Genomic DNA, 23,758 nt, shown 5'->3' with positions numbered 1-23,758 from the left:
ACTGGCCCCTGGCCTCTTAAGTGAGATGGGCGCACAACCCCAGAGTCTGTCAAGACTGGCCCGTACGGGCAGGGGTACCTTTACCTTTATGTATCCGAATACAATTCAAAGTGTTGGTGCTGAACTTTAAAGCCCTAAATGGCCTTGGCCCAGTATAAATGAAGGAGCGTCTCCACCAGTGCCGGATTTATGTATAAGCTAAACAAGCTACAGTCATAACTTGGGTTACGAACGCTGTGGGTTGCACGTTTTCGGGTTGCGGACCACACTGAACCCGGAAGTACCAGACTTCCGGGTTTCGGCGCTTGCGCATATGCAGAAGTGCAAAATGATGTCATGTGCAGAAGTGCCGAATTGCGTCATGTGTGTGCGCAGACGCGGCGCTTCAGGCTGCGAACGCTGCGAGTCGTGAACGTGCCTCCCGCACGGATCACGTTCGCAACCTGAGGTATGACTGTATAGCTTAGGGCCACACTCTGTTGGGGGCCCCGAAAAAAAATTAAAGGAAAAAAACCTGGATGTACATTTCTTCACCTTTCCTGTGCTTCTCACTTCTTCTTACTTTGAATTCCAGAAAAGCAAATGTGGTTCTAGAGGCGAGACAAGTGGCTATGAAGATCTTTGAAGATTACACTGTTTCCTGGTACTGGATAATAATGTGAGCAGAGAATGGACTAGTCCAGCTAAGGGTGGAATGAGAAGTCTAATGGGTGTAGCAAAAAGGAAGCTCTGGCTGTGTTCCAAAGGCAAAGGACCTTTCGGACTTAGGAGTTTTTCAAGTTCTGGATGTCCAGCTGAACATTTCACCATTGTGAAGACCTGTGTCTTCTGCTGTATTTCCCCCTTGAAAATAGTGAAAAGGAACACCACAAGAGTCCTTAAGGGCCACCTGGCACTTTTCTCCATTATTAAATATTGATATATTGAACTGAGACTTGCAGCCAGAGGGTTTTTCCATGATTGGTTCAAATCACTGTATCAGATTCAGCCCTACACCCTTCTCTCTATGTATGTATGTATTTATGTGTATAATATATCACTGTTCCAATGGATTAAGGGGAACAATCTCAGAGCTGCTTATATGGCATATCAAAGGCCCTCAGACCATTCTCTGGGATTCCTACCCCTTTTTTGCCCATGCTTATCTCTTTGGTTCCCTGGTCTCTGCAGTTCTTTGCCTGTCAACTACCTTCTTGCTAATGGTTCATAGCCCCTTTTGTCAGCTTTTTGTGACCCATACTTAACTTAAATTTCCTTGATATAATTTGCACTGTTCACCTTCATTCTGCTACTGATTCGTTTACCCCAAGTAGTTAAAATGTTTGTGCAATGCAGCATCTTCACCCAGCAGCTTGTGAGTTGCTTGGTAGTTCAAGAACGTCTTGAGAAATCCCTTGTTGTCTTCTATCTGCAGAGGTCTGGTGATTTCCATGGTGGTCAGTCTCATCTTTATTGTCCTGCTCCGGTTCCTAGCAGGGATCATGGTCTGGGTGATGATTGTGCTGGTGATCCTGGTGCTTGGATATGGTGAGTTTGGTTAAGCCCAGGGATCTGGGCAGGTGGGCTGGATGCCTACTGGAATTAATAATAATAATAATAATAATAATAATAATAATAATAATAATAATAATAATAATAATTTATTACTTATACCTCACTTCTCTGACTGGGTTGCCCTGTCTGGGCAGCTTCCAAGAAATTAAAACATCAAACACAGTAAAGCATCAAACATGAAAAAGCTTCCCTATATAGGATTGCCTTTATATAATTGTTTATTTTCTTGACATCTGATGGAAGGGAATTCCACAGGATGGGTGCCACTACTGAGAAGGCCCTCTGTCAGTTTCCCTGTAACTTCACTTCTCACAGTGAAGGAACTGTCACAAGACCCTCAGAGCTAGACCTCAGTGTCTGGGCTGAACGGTGGGAGTGGAGACACTCCTTCAGGTATACATTCCCACTAATGGTCTATCTCAGCACTGTATGCTTCTTTCCACCCACTCTTGGTGGTGAAACGTCTCCCTTTCCACTTGTGGCAGGTGGCACAGCTTGCTTACTGTTACTCAGGTGAGCCTTGCTAGACCTCACTTTGGGAATCCCCTTACTTGTGACTTTGCTTGTTGGTGCTAGAACTGGGCCTGGGGTAATGCCATTGTTTTGGATCTTTGCCTCAGTTTAGGGGATGCTCTGAGTGACCTTTATAGATCTTGCTGTGCAAATTATAAAATTGTTTCCTCTGTGAATCCAGGGAAGGTGAGCTGAGGATCAAGTAGAAGTTAGGAAGTTTGATGTAGCACCAGCCTCTTCAGTTACCCTTCCTGACCCCCTTAATTTTATATATATATATATATGTTGCTCTTGGAAGTAACTCATGTCTTGAGGAAGAGGAAGGGAAAGTTGCCCAGGTGAACAACTTAGTTGTAGTTGAAAAAGATTGCAACAGAGTCTGTAATTTCTGAATAGATGATAAACCTATCCCTGTTGCAAGTTAATTGATCCTTCTAATTCTGTGATAGAATATCACTTCGGAAGACTGCGCTCTTTATGTTATATTCAGACTGTTGACATATTTCCCCTCTCTGCATGTAAGTAGCATCTGATTTTCACAGAACATGTGTGGACATGATGTCATTAAGCAGTTCATAAATGATGATTATTAATAAGATCCCCTTCCACCTTTTCATTCAACTCCCCCTCTACCCGCAACCTGGCACCTTGAACTGAACTGATCCAAATCCTTTTCAAACTGTGAATAATTCTCAAGAACTGTTGCAACAGAATTGAACGCAGGAAGTCAGGTAAAGCCTTGAGGACAAGCCTGGACTGCTCCTTCCCTAAACCTTTGATATGATAGGTTCTTCTGATCTTGCTTCCCCACTGGTATGCTTTGCAATCTGGTCTTTAACAGCGGGACAGCTTTCAACCATTTGGTATATGTTGGAGGTATTAAGCCAAGGCAGTGGGCAACCGTGTTCACTGCTGCTTTCATCTTGCAGGAATCTTTCATTGCTACATGGAATATGCCCAGCTGAAAGGGCAGGCTGGTTCTGATGTTTCCCTGAAAGAACTTGGGTTCCAGACAGATCTCCGTGTCTACCTCCATCTGAAGCAAACCTGGCTGGCCTTCAGTAAGTCTTCTGCTCAGCTGAGTGCTTCACAATGAGTGTGTCTCCTTGTTAGCCATTCCCTCCTATGTGTTGATGAAAGACCAGGAGGAGGAGAAGGACTTCCTCAGGCCTCTGTGCAGACCCAGGGATGGGAAGTCTGTAGCCCTTGAGGAATTGTTGAGCTCGATCTTGCATCATCCCTGACTATTGGCCATGCTGGTTGAGGCTGATGCAAGTTGGAGTCCAACAACATCAGAAGAGCCAGATGATCCCTAAAAGTGACTTGCTCCAAGAACCATCCAGTCACTTGTTTGGTGTTTTACCCTGCTTTGTGGAATCAGAGCACAGGAGGGCTCAGGTTCCTCTCTCTTGTCTCTCTCTCTCTCTCTCCCACATCACCTCTCTGCTTCCTTGCCCAGTGATCATCCTATGCATTGTGGAGGTTGTCATCATTTTACTGCTCATCTTCTTGCGCAAGAGGATTCTCATTGCCATTGCATTGATCAAGGAAGCCAGCAGGTGAGCCTGATGTGGCATGTGCCCAATAGATCGCCTTGCAAGGGTGCTTTTATCTCCCCTCCCCACCCCACCCCCCACCCCTAGTGTTTGCAGATATCCAGAGCAGTTTGCTGTTCTGTCTGATTCTGCTGCTGGGAAATCTAGCGGGACTAGCCAACATAAAGAGGCAAAAACAGACAGTTCCAGGGTTCAGGGCAACTACCTTCTAACTAGAAATACTGTACAGTCATACCTTGGATCCTGAACACCCTGGAACCCGTCCGTTTTGGCTCCTGAATGCTGCAAACTTGGAAGTGATTGTTCTGGTTTGCAAACATTCTTTTGGAACCTGAATGTCTGACAGGGTTTCCGCAGCTTCTGATTGGCTTCAGGAGCCACGATTTGGTTTTCGAACGTTTTGGAAGTCGAATGGACTTTCGGAACAGATTCTGTTCGACTTACGAGGTACGACTGTAGTTAGTGAGAATGCCCATCTCAGACACAGCCTGACTTGCCACTCCCAGGGGATCGTTGGGTAATTGTTTCTAGTAGAAGTGTTTCAAGTAGAAGTGTGAGAGGAGAGTAGCTGCAGTGAATCGTCACTCCTAGAATGGGATCTGATAACTCTTCTTGGTGGGACTGGAAGCCAGTCCACAGTGAAGCTAAAGGGAGATGTGACAGAGGTCCTTGCCCTGCCTAGACAGAGTTGGGGCCTCGAAACTGACTTGTGTACCTTTTTTTTCTCCTGTCCCCTCTGACAGAGCAATTGGTCACATCATGACATCCCTGCTGTTCCCTCTCTGCACTTTCTTCCTGGTGTGTCTCTGTATTGCTTATTGGGCCAGCACAGCTGTGTATCCTTACTCAGCCCCCCCCCCACCTCCCCTGCTCTCATGGGAGAATGGATTAAGGGGATATGGTTGGGTGGGAGGGATTCCAGGAAACTGGCCAGTGTTCCAAGTCTGCTTCCAAGCCGGCAAGAATGGGGTGTAAATTTGTGCAAAGCTCCTTGACTGCTCCCAGTTTCTTGTCTACCTCCAATGAAGCTGTCTACAAGGTGTTCAACGAGACAGAGTGCATTTACGCCAGAACGACCTGCAACCCAGAGGTAAGAAATCTGAAATAGTCGCTAATGGAGTTGTCTTCATTGCATAATGGGCAAAAAAGGATGTGTCCAGAATTATTGTCTTGCTTTCTCCATGGGGCTTCTCTTGAAGGTTCAGCTGGGTGCAGAATGGAGCATTCTGCTTCCTGCTGGAATTGAGGCACTTCTCCAGGAGTCACGTTGCAGACTTGGCCCAAATACTCCAGAACAGGCATTCATTCCCAAATGCTTCCTCCTCCCCTGCCGGACTGCTCAAAAATCTGCAGAGGGTCTTAATTATTTTTCTGCCTATTGTAGCAATTGTAATGTGGTGTGCCATGTGCCGCGTGATCTTTAATTGTATTTGCATTGCTGCTTTTATTTCTTACAAATTAAGAACTCTCATAAACTCAGTAATGAATTCAGATTGTAATACAGTAACATAAAGTATAGGAAATAAAAGAAGCAGTAAAAACACCATTAAAAATTGATACAAACGTTCACTCACAAGTCCACACACACACTGCGGGCCACCTGAATAAAACTTGCAGACCACAGGTCGGGAACTTCTGTTGTAGAAAGCTTAAATTCTGAGTGGCCCATGGAGGCTGTGGGATCTCCTTTGCATCCTGTTTCTGGGTGGATTCAGACAACCTGTGTGGTCTGATGGTCACCTGCTGAGGGCAGGCGGAAAGCTCACTTCGCTCTGTGATTAAAGTTTCACAGAGTCCGGTTATCTTGTGATAGCTGCAAACCTCTCACATGGTGTCTGCCCAAATCTGGACGATACCAGATTAGGGAACTAGTTCTCAAAAGGATGAGGCAGTGGAAATGCCAGCACCTAGGAGAGGCATAAGTTCATTGATTGTGTTTGTATATGGAATCAGCTGCTGCCTGCCCCCAACTTCCTGATCAGTTGTACATGCTACATATTGCCCCCTTTCACATTGTGGTTTTGCTTCCCTGTGTCCCCACCTCATCGCAGCCAAACGCCATGAAAGCTATGCAGTGATAGTCTTCTGTCTGCTGGGGATTTGCCCATCCCTTTGAGGAGGTGGGAAATATGGCTTGACCCAATATCTCAGTTCCCCCTGCCTGCCCACCCTGTGGAGAACTGAAAAGGGAAGCCCCACATGGCACGTTTGCAAGAATGACCTGACTTCATTTTTTCTGGCAGGGTCCCAACTCTAAAATACTGACCCACAATTTGGGGAGAGATTTCAAAATGTTAATGTCGCAAGCTGCAGCTTCCTCCCATCAACCTGCCCAGATCTAAGTACTCATATCCATTTCTAAAATAGAACATGATGCAAACAGAACTTCATTCTCAAGTTGGCGCCTTCACCCTGGTAGGGTTCCCCTTTATCACATACACAGCCCAACAAGACAACAACAAGAATCCGCTGACAGCATACAAATCAATCTGGCTGACCTGATCCAAACACACACACACACACCTCTCACTACAGCCAACCAAAGACAGCCAACCACACCCTAGGCCACCCCCAAGCTCTCTCACCACCAAGGAAATACAACAAGCAAAGAGTAAGAGAACCCACAACCCCCTCCCACACTACGTAGAATAGAAGCATTGTCACCCGACCCCACTCACCATTCCCTCCTCCCGCTCTTTCCGCCTCTTTTCTTCCCAACCTAACACTGTAACACTAATATCTCACAAGAAATGAAACTGATCTGTAGAAAACACAACTTGAAAAAAGAGACAACACATGTATTTTTGTAAACGTAAGAAATCCTTAATGAAAATATATTCAAGTGGAATTCTGAGGCTGCCTGTCTGGCTCCCATAGTGATGAGAGTAACACCATTTTCTTCCTTCTTTTTTTAGACCTTCAATACTTCCAATGTCACCAAAGTGTGCCCAAGCGCTCGCTGCCTCTTTGCCTTCTACGGTGGCGAGAGCACCTACCACAAATACCTCATCATCTTCCAGATCTACAATGTCTTTATGTTCTTCTGGCTGGCAAACTTTGTCATTGCCTTGGGCCAAGTCACGCTGGCCGGAGCCTTTGCCTCGTACTATTGGGCCTTTAAGAAACCGGATGACATGCCAGCCTTCCCTCTGTTCTCCTCCTTCGGCAGAGCACTCAGGTACAAAGACTGGGGTGGGCGGGAGAGTTGCAGCATGCAATTCTTGACCATCAGAAGTCCCTGCATCAGTGTTTCTCATGCTTTGGGTCTCTGCCTGTTGTTGGACTACAACTCCCATCATTCCCTGGCCACTGGTCCTGCTGGCTAGGGATGATAGGAATTGTAGTCCAACAACAGCTGGAGACCAGAGTTTGAGAAACACTGCCCTGCACTCTGCAGGACCAGGGAAGGATGCAGGGTTTGTTGGCTGAACAGGATCCTAGATAGACAAGGCAGGTTTCTGCACAGTGATTTCAGCTCAGTATTGGACTATCTGCACTCTGGGCTAGATAGGGCATCCAGACTGGAAAATGGCAGAGCGTTCAAGTCATTGTGGTACAGAAAAGAGCTTTGATATCCTAGGAGCTGGCACACAGCAGAGGCTTGTTGTTTCCAATTGCATACAGAGAACAGAGCCTTGTTTACCACTTAACATCAGGTCTGGGCAACCTGTGGCCCTTCAGATATTGTCAGGCTACAACTCCCATCATTTCTGGATATTGGCCATGCTGGCTGGGGCTGATGGGATTTGGAGTCCAACAACAACCTTATCTCTGGTTGACATCTTTATCTGAATCGGGATAATTTCGAGATGGTTGATTTGCATGATCTGTGGGGGTGTCCAGGGCAGAACAAGAAGCATTTAATATCAAAGCAAGCTCCAGGAAGGTGCTTAGCATGGTTCCATGACTGAAGGGGGCTTTGGTGATTTCTTCCCAGGAGGAGGTCAGGCTCAGAGCAGAGGGAGCTTAAAGCCAGTTGGAGTAAATGAGCCTTAGAATTAGGCCAGCGGCCCATAAGGATATGCTGCAAAGCCCAATATGGAAATTGGGGTTCAAAATGGAACTTGAGAAACTCAGGCCAGTGTACCTAGTGGCTAGACAAGCAGGCTCTCCTATCCCACTGTACAGGCTGATACAACGTCCTTTGTCAGAGTTGACAAATGCTCTGAAGCCACAGCAAATGCAATTTTTCTGCTCCCCCCAACAGGTATCACACTGGCTCACTAGCCTTCGGCTCCCTTATTCTTGCTATTGTCCAGGTCATTCGAGTCATGCTGGAATATTTGGATCACAGGCTAAAAGGTACTGAATAGGGGGAAGGATTTAGTACAGGAAGTGTGCTAGGAATGAGAGTCCGCCTCTTTCCTTTGGCCACGCATCAGTAGGCTCAGTTGGCATGAAATCATTTTTCCATGTTTAGATTGGGAGATCTACTCCCTTTCCCTCTCTTTCTCTGCCACCTAGCTAGACATCTTGGGGCTGTCTTTGGATTCTTGAGTCTCTCCTTTTGTATTCTTAGAGGGATATTTTTTATGCTCTGGGGTGCTGTTGAAGGATGTGCCTGGCCCGAGAATACAGTTAAGCCTATGAGTTATAACTCCCAATAAGTAAAGTAAAAATTGTGCCAAGAAAACAAGCTATGGAAATAGTGTGAAAATTCTGCAGATGTCTCTTTCTGCAGTTTTCTCACATCTTTGTTATGCAGTCAGGGCTTGAAATTTTTGCAGATTTGGGGAATTTTTGCCAGGCAGTTGAGTAGTGGCAGAATATCCCAGTACAGTCGTACCTTGGTTTTCAAACAGCTTAGTTCTCAAACGTTTAGGCTCCCGAACACCACAAACCCGGAAGTGAGTGTTCTGGTTTGCGAACTATTTTTGGAAGCTTCCTGCAGCCAATCAGAAGCTGTGCTTTGGTTTCCGAATGTTCTGGAAGTCGAATGGACTTCCGGAACAGATTCTGTTCGACTTCTGAGGTACGACTGTATATTACAGGGTGGGGAAGAGGGAACTACAAATAGCTCCACAAGCCAAGACAGCCCTGGCCCCTGAGCACTGCAGCTCCCTGCCCCACCCCGCTCACGGGCACAGATGCTTTGGTCCTGCAGATCTGGTGCACACACAGATCACTGGCCTGCTGAGATTTCCTCATTGCCTTGATTGATGCTTTCCACAGCACTCTGGACCAAGGGCATAACTCTTGAAGTTATCCCTTTTAAAAAGCTGTTCTTTTTAATAACAAAGGCTAGGATCCTTCAAGTGTTAATGATAATTCCAGATTCTGTGCTTGTGAGCAACTGTGTGCATGGGTTCCTGCCCAGTCTGACAAATAGATAATTTTTTTCTCCTCCTCTTCCTTGTTGCCATCCTTGCATTAGCTGCCGACAACAAGTGTGCCAAGTTCTTCTTGACCTGTCTCAAATGCTGCTTCTGGTGCCTCGAGAAATTCATCAAGTTCTTGAACAGGAATGCTTACATTATGGTGAGGAATCTTGACCGTTCTCATGCAGAGTTGTAGATGCTCAGATGATCATGGGGATGACTGCCAAACCAGTTAGCCAAGCCATTAGCAGGAGAGGCTATTAGATGCCTTAGTCATACTTTAGACTAGGGGTGGACCTACATTTTGGGGACCCTGAAGCCTGAACTGTTATGGGGGGCCCCTTTGCAACCAGCAATGAGGTCTGGGTAACCACTGTTGGCTTCTTCAGTGGGGTCATTTACAACAACCTTTACAACATCTGTGCTACTGAATCTCAAATTTTGGGATTGTTGAAATGTATACAGTGGAACCTCAGTTTTTAAACTTAATCCGTTCTGGAAGACTGGTTTGGCTTCCAAAAAGTTCAAAAACTGAGGATCAGTGGGCTGGCTGCAAAGTCAATGGGGAAAAAATGAAAAATGCGGCTTGGAAGCCGAAAATTGTTTCTGAAAATTGTTTAAAAACCGGAGCTTGTTACTTCCGTGTTTTTGGCATTCAGGAGCTGAAACGTTCCAAAACAAAGGCATATGGGAACCGAGGTTTGACTGTACAACAAAAAAGTAACCAATTTAAGTCAAATTGAGCCTACTAGACCCATTTTTAACAAAAGCAATGTGGACTTAAATTGCTTCTGGGGCTCCTCCAGGATTAGAGGCCCAGAAGCTTAACCTTCATTAGTTTCATAGTGTATCTGTCCCTGCTTTAGACTTTGAAGAAGCCTCTGGCTAGATCTACACTCAACTTTTAAACGTTATTAGAATGATTAGAAATAGCGTTCTAAAACGGCAAGACATGGAAGGTCCACTTTTGGTTTCTCCTTTGCTTCCTTTCCATAGCATCTTCCAGGTTTCCAGTAGTTGGTTGCTCTGCAGCACCCTCTGGGGTCACATTTTAATAACACATTATGAACGTTTAAAAAGAACGTCATATGGCTATATGGTTATCAGAATCATCCCTTACCTCTTTTTTTAGCATTAAAAACCACGAGTGTTGATCCGCCCTCTGTTTTCAGGTGTATTGAGGCTTGGAATGTGTCTAGGTCAAATGTTTCCAAATTTTTCATGCTGGTGACACACCTTTTAGAAATGCATCATTTCGTGATGCAGTAATTCAGTTTTATTAGCAAGCTGGAAGTTAAACTAACCCCTCTCCAGCCCTGGGAGGTGTGCGGGGAGCATTTGCATTTGTGTAACACGCCTACACACTGCAGCCAACATACTAACATGTCGCGACACACAGTTTGGAAAGCTCTGGTGATACCTGTGATTTGGGGGATGCTGTAACATGACATGTTTGGTACTGCTACCAAACCTTGTACTCAAGACATCCCTGTTCTTTCAACCTGTGCGGGTTCTTCTGATGACAAGGACATGAAGAGGAGACCTCAAAGATGCAGAGAGGGTGTTCTATTGACTCAAAAGTGTTTTGAATATGCTGACATTATGGTTTGAGCTCTATCGAAAGATATTCAGCTATGGCGTGGAAGATATGACTTAACTTTTTTTTAGAAAAGAAGCTGTGTTGGCTGTTCCACAGACTTGAAACATTTTAGGCCAAGCCAATAAACCATCCTTTGTTAACTGTTGAGGTATTCAATCTATATTCTTGCATTTGGTGTCATCCCACCTTTGGCCACAGTTGACAAGAACCAGCACAGAGAGACACCATAAAGGAAAGCACAGAAACTCCCAACATGCTCTATCTGCCTGAAAGTCCTCTTTGCATTCTGGAAACAAAGCAGCACTGATGCTGAGCAAATGTCACATAGTCACGATCCATGTAAATCAGGGGTGTCAAACTCAAATTCATCGGGGGCCGCATCAGCAGTTTGGTCACCCTCAAAGGGCCGGTTGTATCTGTAGGACTTACAGTACAGGAGAGAAGGGTTCAGGCAGCCGTTGGATCTGTCATATCACAGGATGGCATGCGCTCAATATAAAAACAAGTGGTTTCCTGAATGCATGTAAAGTGGAGGTTTCCTGTGTAGAACGGCCGGCGCCGCTAGAGGGCAGACGTTCTCTGGCTTGTAGGCTGCCGCGCATGCGCTGAAGAGGCGGCTTTCTTGTGTCAAAAAAAAAAGCGAGAATAAAAGGTGAAGGCTGGCGGCCGGCAGCGGCTACACGGGCCACATGACGAGGTCTGGTGGGCCGGATTCGGCCCGCGGGCCTTGTGTTTGATACCCGTGATGTAAATCATCCATCTGGTCTGGGGCATGAGGTCAAAAGCTCCTGATTAAAGTACCCTGGATAACTTGACGGAATGTTCATATTCTCTTTGGTGCTTCCCCCCCCCCCACAGATTGCCATTTATGGCACTAACTTCTGCACTTCTGCAAGAAATGCCTTCTTCCTGCTCATGAGGAACATCGTCAGGTGAGGGCCTGCCAATGAGTTGCCTGGTTATTACTGCTTCAGGGCTTTAAACAGGGATAGCCAGCTTCTTTGGACTGGTGGGGGAGCATCCTCCTTGGGCAAGCTACTTTGGGATGAAATTCTTCCAGCTTTAAGGTTCCCTCTCATTTCCCTCCCACTCCTTTTAAGCATTTTGTTCAGAGACAGCTTGCCCACCTGCCCCAGCCCCATGCTGAAGAATCCTCTCAGAGCTACTAGAGAGGGTGCGCAGCTTCTGCCAACTGGCACACAATGTAAAATGACATGGTGTCATATCCCATATCTTTAGAACTGGGAAGGATCCCAAGTGCCAAAACCACTGCCCAAATGGGCATATGGGCAATAGGGAATAGATGTCAGTTGGCTGGTTCAGAGGGCCTTCTTGGTAGTGGCACCTGCCCTGTGGAATCCCACCACCACCACCAGATGTCAAGGAGATTAATAACTATACAACTTTTAGAAGACACCTGAAAGCAGGAATTTTTAAATATTTTATTTTGTTTTTATATTTTGCTGGAAGCTGCCCGGTGTGGCTGGGCCAACCCAGTCAGCTGGGTGGCATATTAATAATAAAATTATTGTTATTAACATTGCACTGGCTTATAGGCAAGGTTTGGGGATGTGGTCAGGGCTCTATATTTCCTGTGTAAAGAAAGCTTCAGTCCTAAATTCAAAATTGGGAATGGATCATTTTCTTGCAAACTTGGTGATTTTGATGCGAACCAGCTCGATTCATGTGCTCTGTTTGAACCAGCTATTTGAGAGAATGCAGACTTGAGAATTTCCCTGCACAAAGGAGAAATGTGGAGGGAGGAGAGGCATGGTGAAGTCCAGTATCAGAGGTGTGAATGGGAAAGCAATATAAATCCTGAGCCACAAAAATGGCATGTGTACTGCAGGGGTCTGCAATCCATGATCTGTACGTTGTGCCCAGTCCAGCAAGGGAAAATGCATGGCGGTTCGTTTACCTATAATCTAAAGTGGCCTTCTCTAACCCGGTGCCCTCCACATGCTGTTAAGACTGCCTGATGTTCTGGGAGTTGTAGTCCAACAACATCTAGAGGGCACCAGGTTGGGAAAGGCTGCCTACAGAAACTCTACTCGGGAGTCTCTTCTAGGCATTGCTAGAAATTTCTCTAACATAATTCCACAACGGTGAGGAGGCTTAGAAAATTATTGTTTCTCCTTCTATCTGCTTTCAGGGTTGCTGTTCTGGATAAAGTCACAGACTTCCTGCTTTTCCTTGGCAAACTCCTGATTGTGGGAAGTGTTGGTAAGTTCTTGGGGATATTTCAGGCCTCCTCTCAAATATCCTTCATCCTCTGAACTGATTTATTCCGCTTCTCCTCGGGAATGAAATGCCTTCCATTTGCAGAGGCCCTCTGCCCCCTCATTCCCAGCCTTGTTTTGCTTCTTACTTCCTTTTTGCTCAGCTTGTTCCCACTACACACAGATAGAAAACACAAGGTCCAAGAGCTAATTTTGCAGAGAAGGGGGATGTTTATTTGTGCAGAGACCTTGTCGAAAGATGCATGGGGCACAGAGGGAATAGCTTCTGAGGTGGAGGAGGGGAGGAATGGATTCAAAAGTTTGACTTGAAGATCAGACAGAAAATTCTGAGATGAAATGATTTTGTTTTTCTTTCCTCTTTTAGGTATACTTGCCTTCTTCTTTTTCACCCATAGGATAAAAGTTATTCAAGACACAGCACCACCCCTTAACTACTACTGGGTCCCCATTCTGGTTGGTATCTAAGCTAAGGACTTCTTCAGTTCTAAACCCCCCTGCTACATACCTTGGCAGCTAAAGTTTCTTTCGCATATTCTCTGTCTTTCAGCTATGATAGTTTGAGTTAGTCCTTGTTAGTTGTGTTGCTTGTTGAGGACGCAGGGAAAGGGAGGAGAAAACCACTATTAATTTGCAGTAATATCTATATTGGACTCTCTGTCCTACATTTATTTCACCTGCAACGAGTTCAGGGCGGTGAATGTGGTTCTCCCCGCCACCTATTTTATTCTCACAACAACCCTGTGAGTTTTGGCAGAAAGTAACTGGCTGGCCCAAGGTCATCATCTTGACTTTTATGAACCCAGGTTTCAACTCTTGACTTCTTGCAAAAGTTGCAGCTTCAACGCCATTTCTAGTTTGCAGCCGCTGGCTAGTTGAGACGCAGCTCGTAACAGAGACGATTCTCTGCTTTTTCTTGCAGACGGTGGTTGTAGGCTCCTATCTAATTGCACACGGATTCTTCAGTGTGTATGCCATGTGTGTGGACACACTCTTCCTGTGTTTCTGTAAGTATCCAGCTCTGTTGCCGTTCTAATGAAACAAGCACGTTTGCCCAAGCACTATAAACTGTAATGGAAATGCTCCAGTCGCTGTGGTATTAAACCAGCAGCTGCTGAAAATGTCCTGCAGGCAGTTTCTCCTATGCCTCCCCTTCCCACAAAAGAACCACAAATTCCTGATACCTTAGGCCATAGTGCAAGAGGACCCTCAGAAGGCATGATGCAGGCCAGAAAAAGTGGTCCTGCATGGGCCTTGCTTTTGTCAAAAGGTTGGGCTCTAGTGATATTCCATTCCAGATAACAGCCATGTCAGTCTGTTACAGCACAAACTGCTGTTGTGCATTGAAGGTTAACAGATTCATTGTGATCTATGTCATGTCATCTGTCACTGACTTCTCTTCTGGGGGACACAGTCGGATAAACTTGACTTTTGAATACCAGTCATAGAAGCTGTAGGCTACAAAAGAACCCTCAGCCCTTCTGCCCTTATTTTGCCTCTGCATTTTCCAGCACTCGTTTGGTAATCAATTGGATTACGAAATTTAATTGGTAGATTTAATCAGCTGAAGCTGATTAACTGAAGAGGGCAGTTTCTAACCGGGAAGGCTGAGAGTTTTGATTTTGAGCCTGCTTTGCATTTTAGTATCTTCTTGTCATGGAGAGTGCTAAAAAATGAAGAGTGGTAATTTAAAATGTACAACCCGCTCCTATTCATGCTTATTCAGAAAGATGTCCACTTACTGTATTGGGGTTTGCTCCCATTGCCATGCTACGCTATGCTTCCTTCCTATAATATCTGAAAAGGGCACCTCTGAGGTTTAGGTAACTTGCACATTTATTTTGATTTAAGTAGTTGCCCTTTTTGATCATTTAAATCCTAGAGTGCCCCTATATGTGCCTGTCTTTTTGTTGCATTTGAATTGCAGCAGAATTGCATATTGACTTAGAATGTGTTTGAGGCAGCCAATCGATTCCGTTCCCAAGGGAGAATTTCCTTCCCATCCCCTTGGTCATATTCAGCTCTTGTTGTCTCCTGCCTCTTTCCTGATTCCTTTTCTTTCTCTGAATTAGAAACCCTCTATCTGGCTGTGAGTTTCCCCCATTAGGTACTGCGTTTACCACCTCAGTGCTTCTCAAATTGTAGGTGCATGTGAAATAGATCTTCAGCAGAGGCAGAAAAGACTGCCTACTTGGCTGAATTGTTGCAGTTTTATTTAGCTGAGAGGCTCCCCTGTAACCATCCGAGTCTTCCCTATTAGGTAGCAGTCAAGGACAGGCAGAATGTGCCTTCCTATCTCAAGTCTTTATTTGCCTCCGCCTCCCACACTGTGAGGCACACACACACACACAAAAGGGGGCGTGAGAACTAGAGTTTAGGATTGATCAAAGGAAGGACTTTTCTCACACAGTTGGCTTATGGAACTCACTGTTCTAAGATATGGTCATGGCCATCGATTCAGCAGACTTTAAAAAGCATCAGGAGAAGCCTGCCATTCACTATTTGTCAGAACAGTGATCCAGAACCTCCCCAGATTCACAGCTAGGATACCTCTTGTCTACCTGATGCAGGAAAGAGAGAACTTGGGACAGCTGTTGAGTTTATGCTTGGTTTGTGGCTTTCCCATAGGCATCCAGCTGGTTTGGGAGGGGATGCAGTGTGGGAATAATTGACAGGTCCAAGGTCATGCAGTGAGCTTCATGGCTGCGTAAGGATTTGAACCCTGGTTTCCTAGATCTTAGGACAGCACTACACCATACCAGCTCTCTGGTTCTGGAAATGACTCATTTTAGCCCCGTGGTAGCAGGGTTGTACGGGCTGACTCCTCTTGCGATTGTGAAACTATTAACTTCTGATTTTTCCTTCATGTCTCCGCCATCAGCTCAGTTAGCAACTCCTCCGCTTCCGCTATAGTAGCAAGCATTTTCCATAGCATAAAAGCAGTTGACTGCCTAAGCTGCCTTACTCTCTTTCTGGGTGGAGGAATCTATTTGCAACTAACTCCAAATCTTCTCTTTCTCTCTCTCTCTCCCCTTTTTGTTTTGCATTCCTTTGCTTTTGTCTTTATTTGTTTTGCTTTGCTTCTCTCTTGTCCATCCTTCTGCGGCTGCTTTCTCTGTATTCCGTGGGATCCCAAAAGGTGAAGACCTGGAAAGGAATGATGGATCTCCTGAGCGGCCTTATTACATGTCCCCCGCACTGAGTGAAATCCTGCTGAAGGGAAGCCTAGAATCTTCCAAAAGTGCTGAGAGCCAGGAATAGGGACTGGTGCACGGAGTGGGAGAGGCACACGCAGGTTCCCCACTGTGAGCCTTGTGCACACCTGTCTGGTCTGTGTGCAGGTGTTGTTCCTTCATGGCTGCCCTGAGAACTGGTGCAAACCTCCTAGTTTTGCTGTTCTGGGAAACAGTGCTTCCTCTGGCAAGTGGAAGGCAAACATTCTGGCGCCAGAGGAGCGGAAGCGGAAGTTCAAGGCCGAATGCGTTTAATGTCAGGAAAACTCGCCGCATCTCCGTTGTTTGCACCATGTGGTGCTGTTTTCTGCTCTCCCCAAAATGCCATCGCTATAGCAAGTCTGGCTATTTAACCGGTTGCATAAATAAGAAATGCATACAGTACAGAGTGGGTGCTGCAGATATTTACATTAAGTATTGGATCATTTCTTGGACTTGCCCTTTCCTTGACTAGGCAGATGTAGAACAGAGCCATTTATTTGGTTATCAGTGAATTTCGGGAGCAGATGCTTTTGTCCAAAGGGGCAAAAGAACCAAAATTGTTGATGTGCTAGGGATATCTTTGGCTGGTTGGGCTGGTTTGGAGTTGAGTCTACTTAGACGGGAGGCTTTGAATTGCTTCGGACTTGCTTCCAGGCAGAAGTAAGTGGAGGAGGAAAGGGATTCTAGCAGAGCAGCAAAGCAGGTATGCAAATGCATCCATGCATTTAGTGTAATGATGTCTTGCTGAAGAGTTGTTTCTTTGTTTTGAAGTTCCTGCTGCAACTTTGTGGGGCTCTTGGCCATTTCTCCCAGTAGCTTTGAGTTTCCTTCATTTTCAGTTCCTTTACTTATTTTGTTGAAAAGCAGTATTCTGTGCAACCTGCAAGCTTGCTATCCTGCTGGATGATCCCTTTTACTGAACTGTTCTGACACTCTAGCATGCCATTGAGATTACAGTAACCTGCAGAGTAATATTTATCAATATACAACATTTGCTTGTTTGTAACTTCTCTACAGCTTATCTTGATGCGGAAAGCAATGGCTACTAATTTCTCTAATGGCTCTCTTCCTAGGCTATGGTCCCAATCCCACACAGCTATGTATGCTTAAGCCCATTGAAATACATAAGTTTTAGCATACCATACTGAACTGTAGTCAAAATGTAGTGTTGAAATTCCCAGTGTAGCCTTGAAATTCCCAATGTACATCTTTGCAAAGTCCTTAATTAAGCTAATAATGATCTTGAAAAATCTTTGACTGATATCTCCTTCCTATGGCAGATAAAGTATTAGATTTCCTTCCTCAAAATACAACCCCCCTCTTGGTTTTTCAGTATTGTATAAAGCTGGAGTTTATTTTTGTCTGCTTTACAAAAGTTTTATTAGCTGAACATAGTATATGTCAGGATATTTATTCCTTGTGCCAGAAAAACAAATCTGGCTCCAATCATTGTAAAACTAAAAGGTATTGTTTTTTGTTTTTGGTGGGGATGGGGAGGGAAGGTGAGTTAGCAAACAATTGTGAATTTGCTTAGGAAAGGATGAAAAGGAATTATGTGGGTTTGGCAGAGGCTAGGCAGTCAGAAAGGAAAGTGGGGCAGACAGAACGCTGTATTGGGAGGTTTTCTTGAAAACACTTAATACATTCTGCATCTTGCTCCACATAGCATCAAGCTTCCAGGTTCCATCTCGGAAAACTCAGTGCCTTATTAAAGACATACTTCCTTTATGTTAGCTCTCCAGGTGTCATGTGGAACATTATCCACTTCAAGTTTATGGTCTGGAATTACCTTTGATTAAATATAATTATGATAAGTTTTTTTTTATTTTTTTGTCCCTGGCTTGTTGGTTATCCTTGAGAGTTGCTTTTGGCACACATATTCTGTAAACATGCAAAAGATAGCATAGGGTCAATTCAAAATGAAATTAAATGAATGTTGACAAAGACTCACTAGTGATCTTCATCACAATGAGATGGAAACTTGTTTTTTTAAAGATGAAATTGGAGACCAAAAGCATTATAAATTCTGTAGTGTTTCATGAGACAATGGCCAGCCTGGAAACTCCCGTGGCTAGTGGCAGGCAGTTGTTTTCTAAAGGAGCTAAATGAGAGAAAGGTTTTGCTTCCCATGATGTGTACACATTTCTTCTGCCCCAGGGTTGTCTCTGGCTAAACAGGTTCTGGAAGCAAAATAAAAGGTGAAAATCATTTTCCAGAGGCAACACTGGTATGAAATCCAAAAAACTATGGTCCTACTGCTGCCTCTTGATGACCTGAGCAGGCAGAGCACTTTTTGAAGTTTTTGAAGACTTCACTGTTTCTGGTGGACTTTTTTTTGGAGCAGCCAATTTTGGTTTTGAGCAGATCACTCATACCTGTATCAGAAATATGCCTCTTTCTTGTGCTGCACCAGTTTTTAAAAAAATATATATGCAGGGAAGTTGACAAAAGGCTGCAAAGACATAACTTTGTGAAGGGAAGGCCAGATGCAGGTTTGATATGCGTCTGGCAAATGGGCCAGTATGCTATTCACATACATTGGATCTTATATCACAAAAGAGGCATAGTGTTTGTCAGGATGTGAGTAGGGGAATGGTGCTCCTTACAAAGCTTAATTGATCAGTTTGATGCTAATAAAAAAGATAAAGAATTTCCAAATAAAAAGACAAGCAGAGCAAAACTTCATATAACTTATCAGCACCACTGTTGCTGCCATGGCCAGAGGCAGTATTCTTCAGCTTCTCTTCCTACTTCCCCATGGAGGAAAAAAGATTCTCTTCATTGCCACCCCTTGGAAAAAGAAAGCAGGTGTAAAAACTTGACTCTGCATTTTAAATATGCAAATTGAACTCCTCATCTTCTCCTCCGATTCTGCTTGCCTGGAATCCTGCTAAATTTAAAAGGCTGTTGAATTAAATTCTATCCTCAAAAGAAGCTGTGCAGTTCAGAGTTCATACGTACCTGCTTGTTGTGCATTGCAAGGTTCAACTGACAGCTTCGTTCTAAGCACTCAATTTACATGCAGAGAGGAGGGAAGTTGTGAGCTTCCCACTTAATTTTCTTAATGCAAATGTTGCCTCAAATGTGAGGTTTCATTTAGATCTTGACATCTGTGGAATCATTAGGACACTGCCATAGCCTTGAGAATGGGGTGATCCATCTCCTCGCACCGAGACATGGTTGAGGAAACCCATCCTGACCATATCCTCCATCATGAGGAATTGTTCAATCTTCTTTGAGGAAAAGTGGAAGGATTGACTTGTCAGTTCGAAATCCTTCTCAGTTTGGGACATGCATCTAGAGTAGGGAACACAATTTGCTTGGGGGGAGTCCCAGCCTCCAGTTAGTGGTGTCAGGTTTCCCTGTGTTTTCACAGGTTCAGATTGCTAACACTTTCCCTTTGTAATGGCCTTACTTGATCCCAGATACCTGCCATTTGGTACTTGGGAGACAGACCTTTTCACATCCCTTTTGCTGGGGGAATTTGTCTCTCTTTGCAGTGGAAGATCTGGAACGTAATGATGGCTCTACCGAAAAGCCTTACTTCATGTCATCTAATCTGAGAAAGCTCTTGAAGAAGACCAACAAACAGCAAGCAGATGCATAGCTGGCCCTCCCGTTCATTCCTGTTGCTTCCGTTGGTAGCATGCAGCAGACGCACTGGAATTAACCAGTCTGAGCTTTGTCGAGCCTTTTCTTTGAAGAGCAGCAATCTGTGGGGTCCTGCTTCCACTTGCTGTGCCAGAACAACAGTAGCTTCCCTTGATTTGGAAACACTCTTGGCCCACCCCCCTTGAAAAACGAGGAACTTGTGTCACAATAGCTCCATCTGAAGTCTTGAGTGTAGAGGTATCTGCTACTAAGTCAATCAAAGCCTCCCTGCTCACGATCAGCCTGGAGTGGCTGGGTTTCTTGCTTGCCAGTGCAGAAGCAGTTTGCAGAAGCGGTAGATTTCAGTTGCCAGCAGTCCAGGGAGGCTGTAACCCGCTAGCCAGCTGAGCTGATTTGATTCCATTAACTTGTTTCAGTAGACTCCAAACTGGCCTCAATCCAAGTGTTCTGGCTTAATCTTAAAACAAATAATCTTGGAGAAGTTGGATCATTCCAGTAACACATTTTTTAACCGTTTGTATTTACTAAGTGTCTTTTCTCCTTGTCGTGGCATTTACTTCATTATATACACCCCTTGCCACTTGGGATAGACACTCCTTTAAAGGAGCAAGTTGCCTTTCAGCATGGCACGTTGACTTCGTGGATAATTTATAACCTCCTCCAAATGACTAGCAGCCTTTCATACAAATGCTGTGAAGAAAAGCTTATAGGCAACTGTTGTTGGGGTGAAAGAAAGCTTGGGAATAGCACTGTTGTTTCTTGAATGAGGATGGGGCAAAATGGTTGTAGCAGCTTTGACTTGCTAAATAGGGAAAGGTCTTCAAAATATTATTTGCAAGAAAAAAGCTGTGTGTTTGTTGGGGGGGAAGTAAAGTAAGTATAAACTATGGAATAACTAAATATGAGGCAGAACCTAAATATATGCACAAATGTATTTCTAAAATGCAAGGATGTAGGAGGATTAGTTGGAAAGAGTTCCAAATTGTGGCTATAGGAATTGGTAACTTTCCACAAAGGTAATGATAATACCATCAATCAATTTTTAAATCTGGGCAGTTAATTTTGTGTTTGCTTTTTATAGTCCTTTTCTACTCTCCTATACATCCCTGTATCTTTCAAAAATTATTTTATAACTGAAACATTAAACATTTTGTTTTGTACATCTGTTTAGTGTGGTTTTCTTTTTTACTCAATCTGTTAATTCCAACAAAACTTATGGAGTCTAATGCAATTTGTATTTTTAGAAATCAAAGTAATTAGTGGTGTCTTTCTCCCCCACCCCAAAATGCATCCACTGCATGGAAGATGTTCTACATTTAAACTGTTGGGGGACTTCAAATATATATTAAAGGAAAACCTATTATATTATTTCTTTATTTAATTGAACTCTAGTCCAAAAAAAAGTTTAATAGAAAGGGGAAATGATGTGTTTGGCACAGCCCTCTTTCTTTTAGGAACCTGAGTAAGCAGATTCCATAATCAGGTTGGAAATCAACACTTTTAACTGGAGATAATCCCAGATGTAAATAAATGTATCTTGGCATATCTTAAGGAGACATTCATTTCAAAGAAGATGCCACCCAAAACGGTTAATTCTGTGATCTCAGGCACTGGGAACAACCCACCAGTTGAGCACATGCTTTCAATGGGACATCACAGTTTAAAAGGGGGTTGTCTCACCCCACCTGTCAAAATCCCTTATGTGGGGTTCCCCAAGGGAAGCCCCAAGCTCTAGTGCTGGCAAAATGCTTCCCCATCAGCTGACAGGAAAATGAGAATAGAAGCCTGCATTTAGCAGGTATCCGATGCACATGGGAGAAACACCCCCTTGCAGCCAGTGTCTGCAAAAAAGAAACAGAAAAAAGGGTGATCCACTGCCCCAAAGGAGGGCTCATGGGAGTTGCTTGGTGAAGGGATACCAAAGAAGGGTGTCAAAAATGCCGGAGGGATCAGTTCTTATGCTTTATTCAAGTAAAGTGTAGACCTAAAGCAGATCAGCCTGCTAGGTCTCCCAGCCTTTACAGACTTAGGATGGATACCGCAGCAAGATGGCTTGTCCGCACCCAAGCAAACATGCATACAGTGGTGGAGCTTCATGCTCTGGCACCGGGAAGGCGGAGAGCAGGCAGGGGCGGAGCTGGCGCTGGAACTCGTCCTGGGGATGGGACGCCCAGCGCAGGTACCCCACCAGGATTGCATTGCCGGGAACAGTGTGCTCCCCTCGCACTCCTCTTCCTCCGCCAGTGCATGCATACATTCTTTATACATAAAGCAGCATACGTCACTTTGGCCACAACTTCCCATCGCTTTACCTAAGCAGATGAGAGCATAGGTGGCAAACACCCAAATCTTACAGATAGTTAACCTTTCTGGGCTCAGAGCACAGCACCCCAAGCTGACAGATAAGCATAACATTAAAGGTAAAGGGACCCCTGACCATTAGGTCCAGTCATGACCGACTCTGGGGTTGCGGTGCTCATCTCGCTTTGCTGGCCGAGGGAGCCGGTGTATAGCTTCCAGGTCATGTGGCCAGCATGACTAAGCCGCTTCTGGCGAACCAGAGAAATGCTGTTTACCTTCCCGCTGGAATGGTACCTATTTATCTACTTGCACTTTGACGTGCTTTCAAACTGCTAGGTTGGCAGGAGCAGGGACCGAACAACAGGAGCTCACCCCGTCGCGGGGATTCGAACCGCCAACCTTCTGATCGGCAAGTCCTAGGCTCTGTGGTTTAACCCACAGCGCCACCCACGTCCCTAAGGATAACATTAGAGCCTGCTAATTAGCTTATATCAAAGCAAGTGAATATATATGAGCTCATTGCTGCAAGAACTACCAATTAATTGTGGGGTTATCTTGATTACTAAGATGGCGTTAGCGAAGCTTCTGGAACAGTTCACCTTTGATTCAACACAACTGTTTCCCAGACTCTTTCCTCTGCACAGAAGCTATGTAGGGATGTGTCCCAGAGCGCAGTTTGGCTCTGCTAGTGATCCCATGCCTCTATAAGGCTTGCACACGCATCCAGGAGTTGGAATAATGTTTCTCTGATTGAATAGGAGACTCGTGTTGCTGCAACATTTCCCCTTAAAGGAACTTCAAAGGGACCCAATATAGACCAAAAGTCCCAGAAGGCAGTAGAAGTAGGAAAAGGCAGAATGTTCTAAAAAGACTACAGCATGCCTCCATCGGAAAAGAGAGTATCTAGACATAGCAGCGGATAGAATGTGAGGCAACACAAATGTCCAAATCCCAGAGGGGGAAAGGTATTGGAAAACACCTGGGAGAAACTAATATCGCCTATGCTTGTCAAAACTCCTCTGACCATGAACAGCTGGGTAACTGGTCTCCTGACCCAGCACTAGTATGTGAAAATTATTTTATTACACACGTGGATCATAACAACATGCAGTTCAACACAGGCTCTACCTGTAATCAACAGGCTCAGTCCACAGCCAAAGGAACTGATAGGGCAGAGCGAGAAAGATTTGCATATTTGTATGGCTACCTCCGAGACCATTGTCTCCTTAATGCCCAAACTAACGGGGGCGGGGGGGATTCAGAGCTTGGACTGCTTAAGAAAGGAACTATCTGGGATCAAGGCTAATATGCTTGTCTTGTTAGGGTTAATTGAGCTGGGGGTCCTAACAACAGTTCCCGCACCTCTGCTGGCACACCTCAATAAACCTAACCAAGACTGCCTATGCACGCAACAGTACAAAATAGGAATAAGGTGGTAGGATGGCTTTGGACTTCATTAATCTGCAGATTGGGGGCAGGGATCATGTTTCTGAATATCCCCCTATGTACTAATAATAAAGCTGCTAACTGCTATTATTGTTTTGCTGATAATTCCTGCCAGAGCTGTAAGTGGGCGAGCTAGAATCCTCCTCTGATGTAACAGGCTTTTATTGCAGGCGATACTTTGTGTGTGAGAAGAATTAAGGCAGCACCGTCCACAGGGTGAAGTGATAGGAGTCCACTCAATGGTCTCATACTTGTTGGCCTCCACCTATCTCGAGAGACAATGGAGTGCGTCTCCGGGTGTGAAATCAAATGGTACCAAAGTGACCTTCCTGGGGTGCATGTGCAAACTTGGGCCCCAACCAGTGGTTAAAGTCAGCCTCTTAGTCCATAAATTAACAAGGCCATT

General features: G+C 44.8%; 1 protein-coding gene across 5 annotated transcripts in view; it reads left to right on the top strand.

The window, feature by feature from the left end:
- The window catches only part of SLC44A2 (solute carrier family 44 member 2), a 56,403-nt gene extending 35,638 nt beyond the window's left edge, over nucleotides 1-20,765 (top strand). For 2 of the 5 annotated variants that reach the window (XM_053370737.1, XM_053370739.1), the window contains exons 9-22: nucleotides 575-658; nucleotides 1,415-1,527; nucleotides 2,997-3,128; nucleotides 3,527-3,626; nucleotides 4,367-4,459; nucleotides 4,629-4,713; nucleotides 6,539-6,801; nucleotides 7,831-7,925; nucleotides 8,998-9,101; nucleotides 11,400-11,473; nucleotides 12,694-12,764; nucleotides 13,146-13,234; nucleotides 13,701-13,785; nucleotides 19,494-20,765. In XM_053370737.1, the coding sequence (XP_053226712.1) occupies nucleotides 575-658; nucleotides 1,415-1,527; nucleotides 2,997-3,128; nucleotides 3,527-3,626; nucleotides 4,367-4,459; nucleotides 4,629-4,713; nucleotides 6,539-6,801; nucleotides 7,831-7,925; nucleotides 8,998-9,101; nucleotides 11,400-11,473; nucleotides 12,694-12,764; nucleotides 13,146-13,234; nucleotides 13,701-13,785; nucleotides 19,494-19,600 (1,495 nt within the window). In that variant the 3' untranslated portion in view covers nucleotides 19,601-20,765. Of the gene's footprint in view, nucleotides 1-574; nucleotides 659-1,414; nucleotides 1,528-2,996; nucleotides 3,129-3,526; nucleotides 3,627-4,366; nucleotides 4,460-4,628; nucleotides 4,714-6,538; nucleotides 6,802-7,830; nucleotides 7,926-8,997; nucleotides 9,102-11,399; nucleotides 11,474-12,693; nucleotides 12,765-13,145; nucleotides 13,235-13,700; nucleotides 13,786-15,917; nucleotides 17,808-19,493 lie in introns of those variants that run through there. The other 3 variants (XM_053370736.1, XM_053370738.1, XM_053370740.1) reach the window with 2 other exon arrangements.
- The last annotated feature ends 2,993 nt before the right edge of the window (nucleotides 20,766-23,758 follow it).

Source organism: Podarcis raffonei, chromosome 17 (assembly GCF_027172205.1).
Source record: "Podarcis raffonei isolate rPodRaf1 chromosome 17, rPodRaf1.pri, whole genome shotgun sequence".
NCBI lineage: Eukaryota > Metazoa > Chordata > Lepidosauria > Squamata > Lacertidae > Podarcis > Podarcis raffonei.
This window is presented reverse-complemented; position numbering and strand designations above follow the sequence as displayed.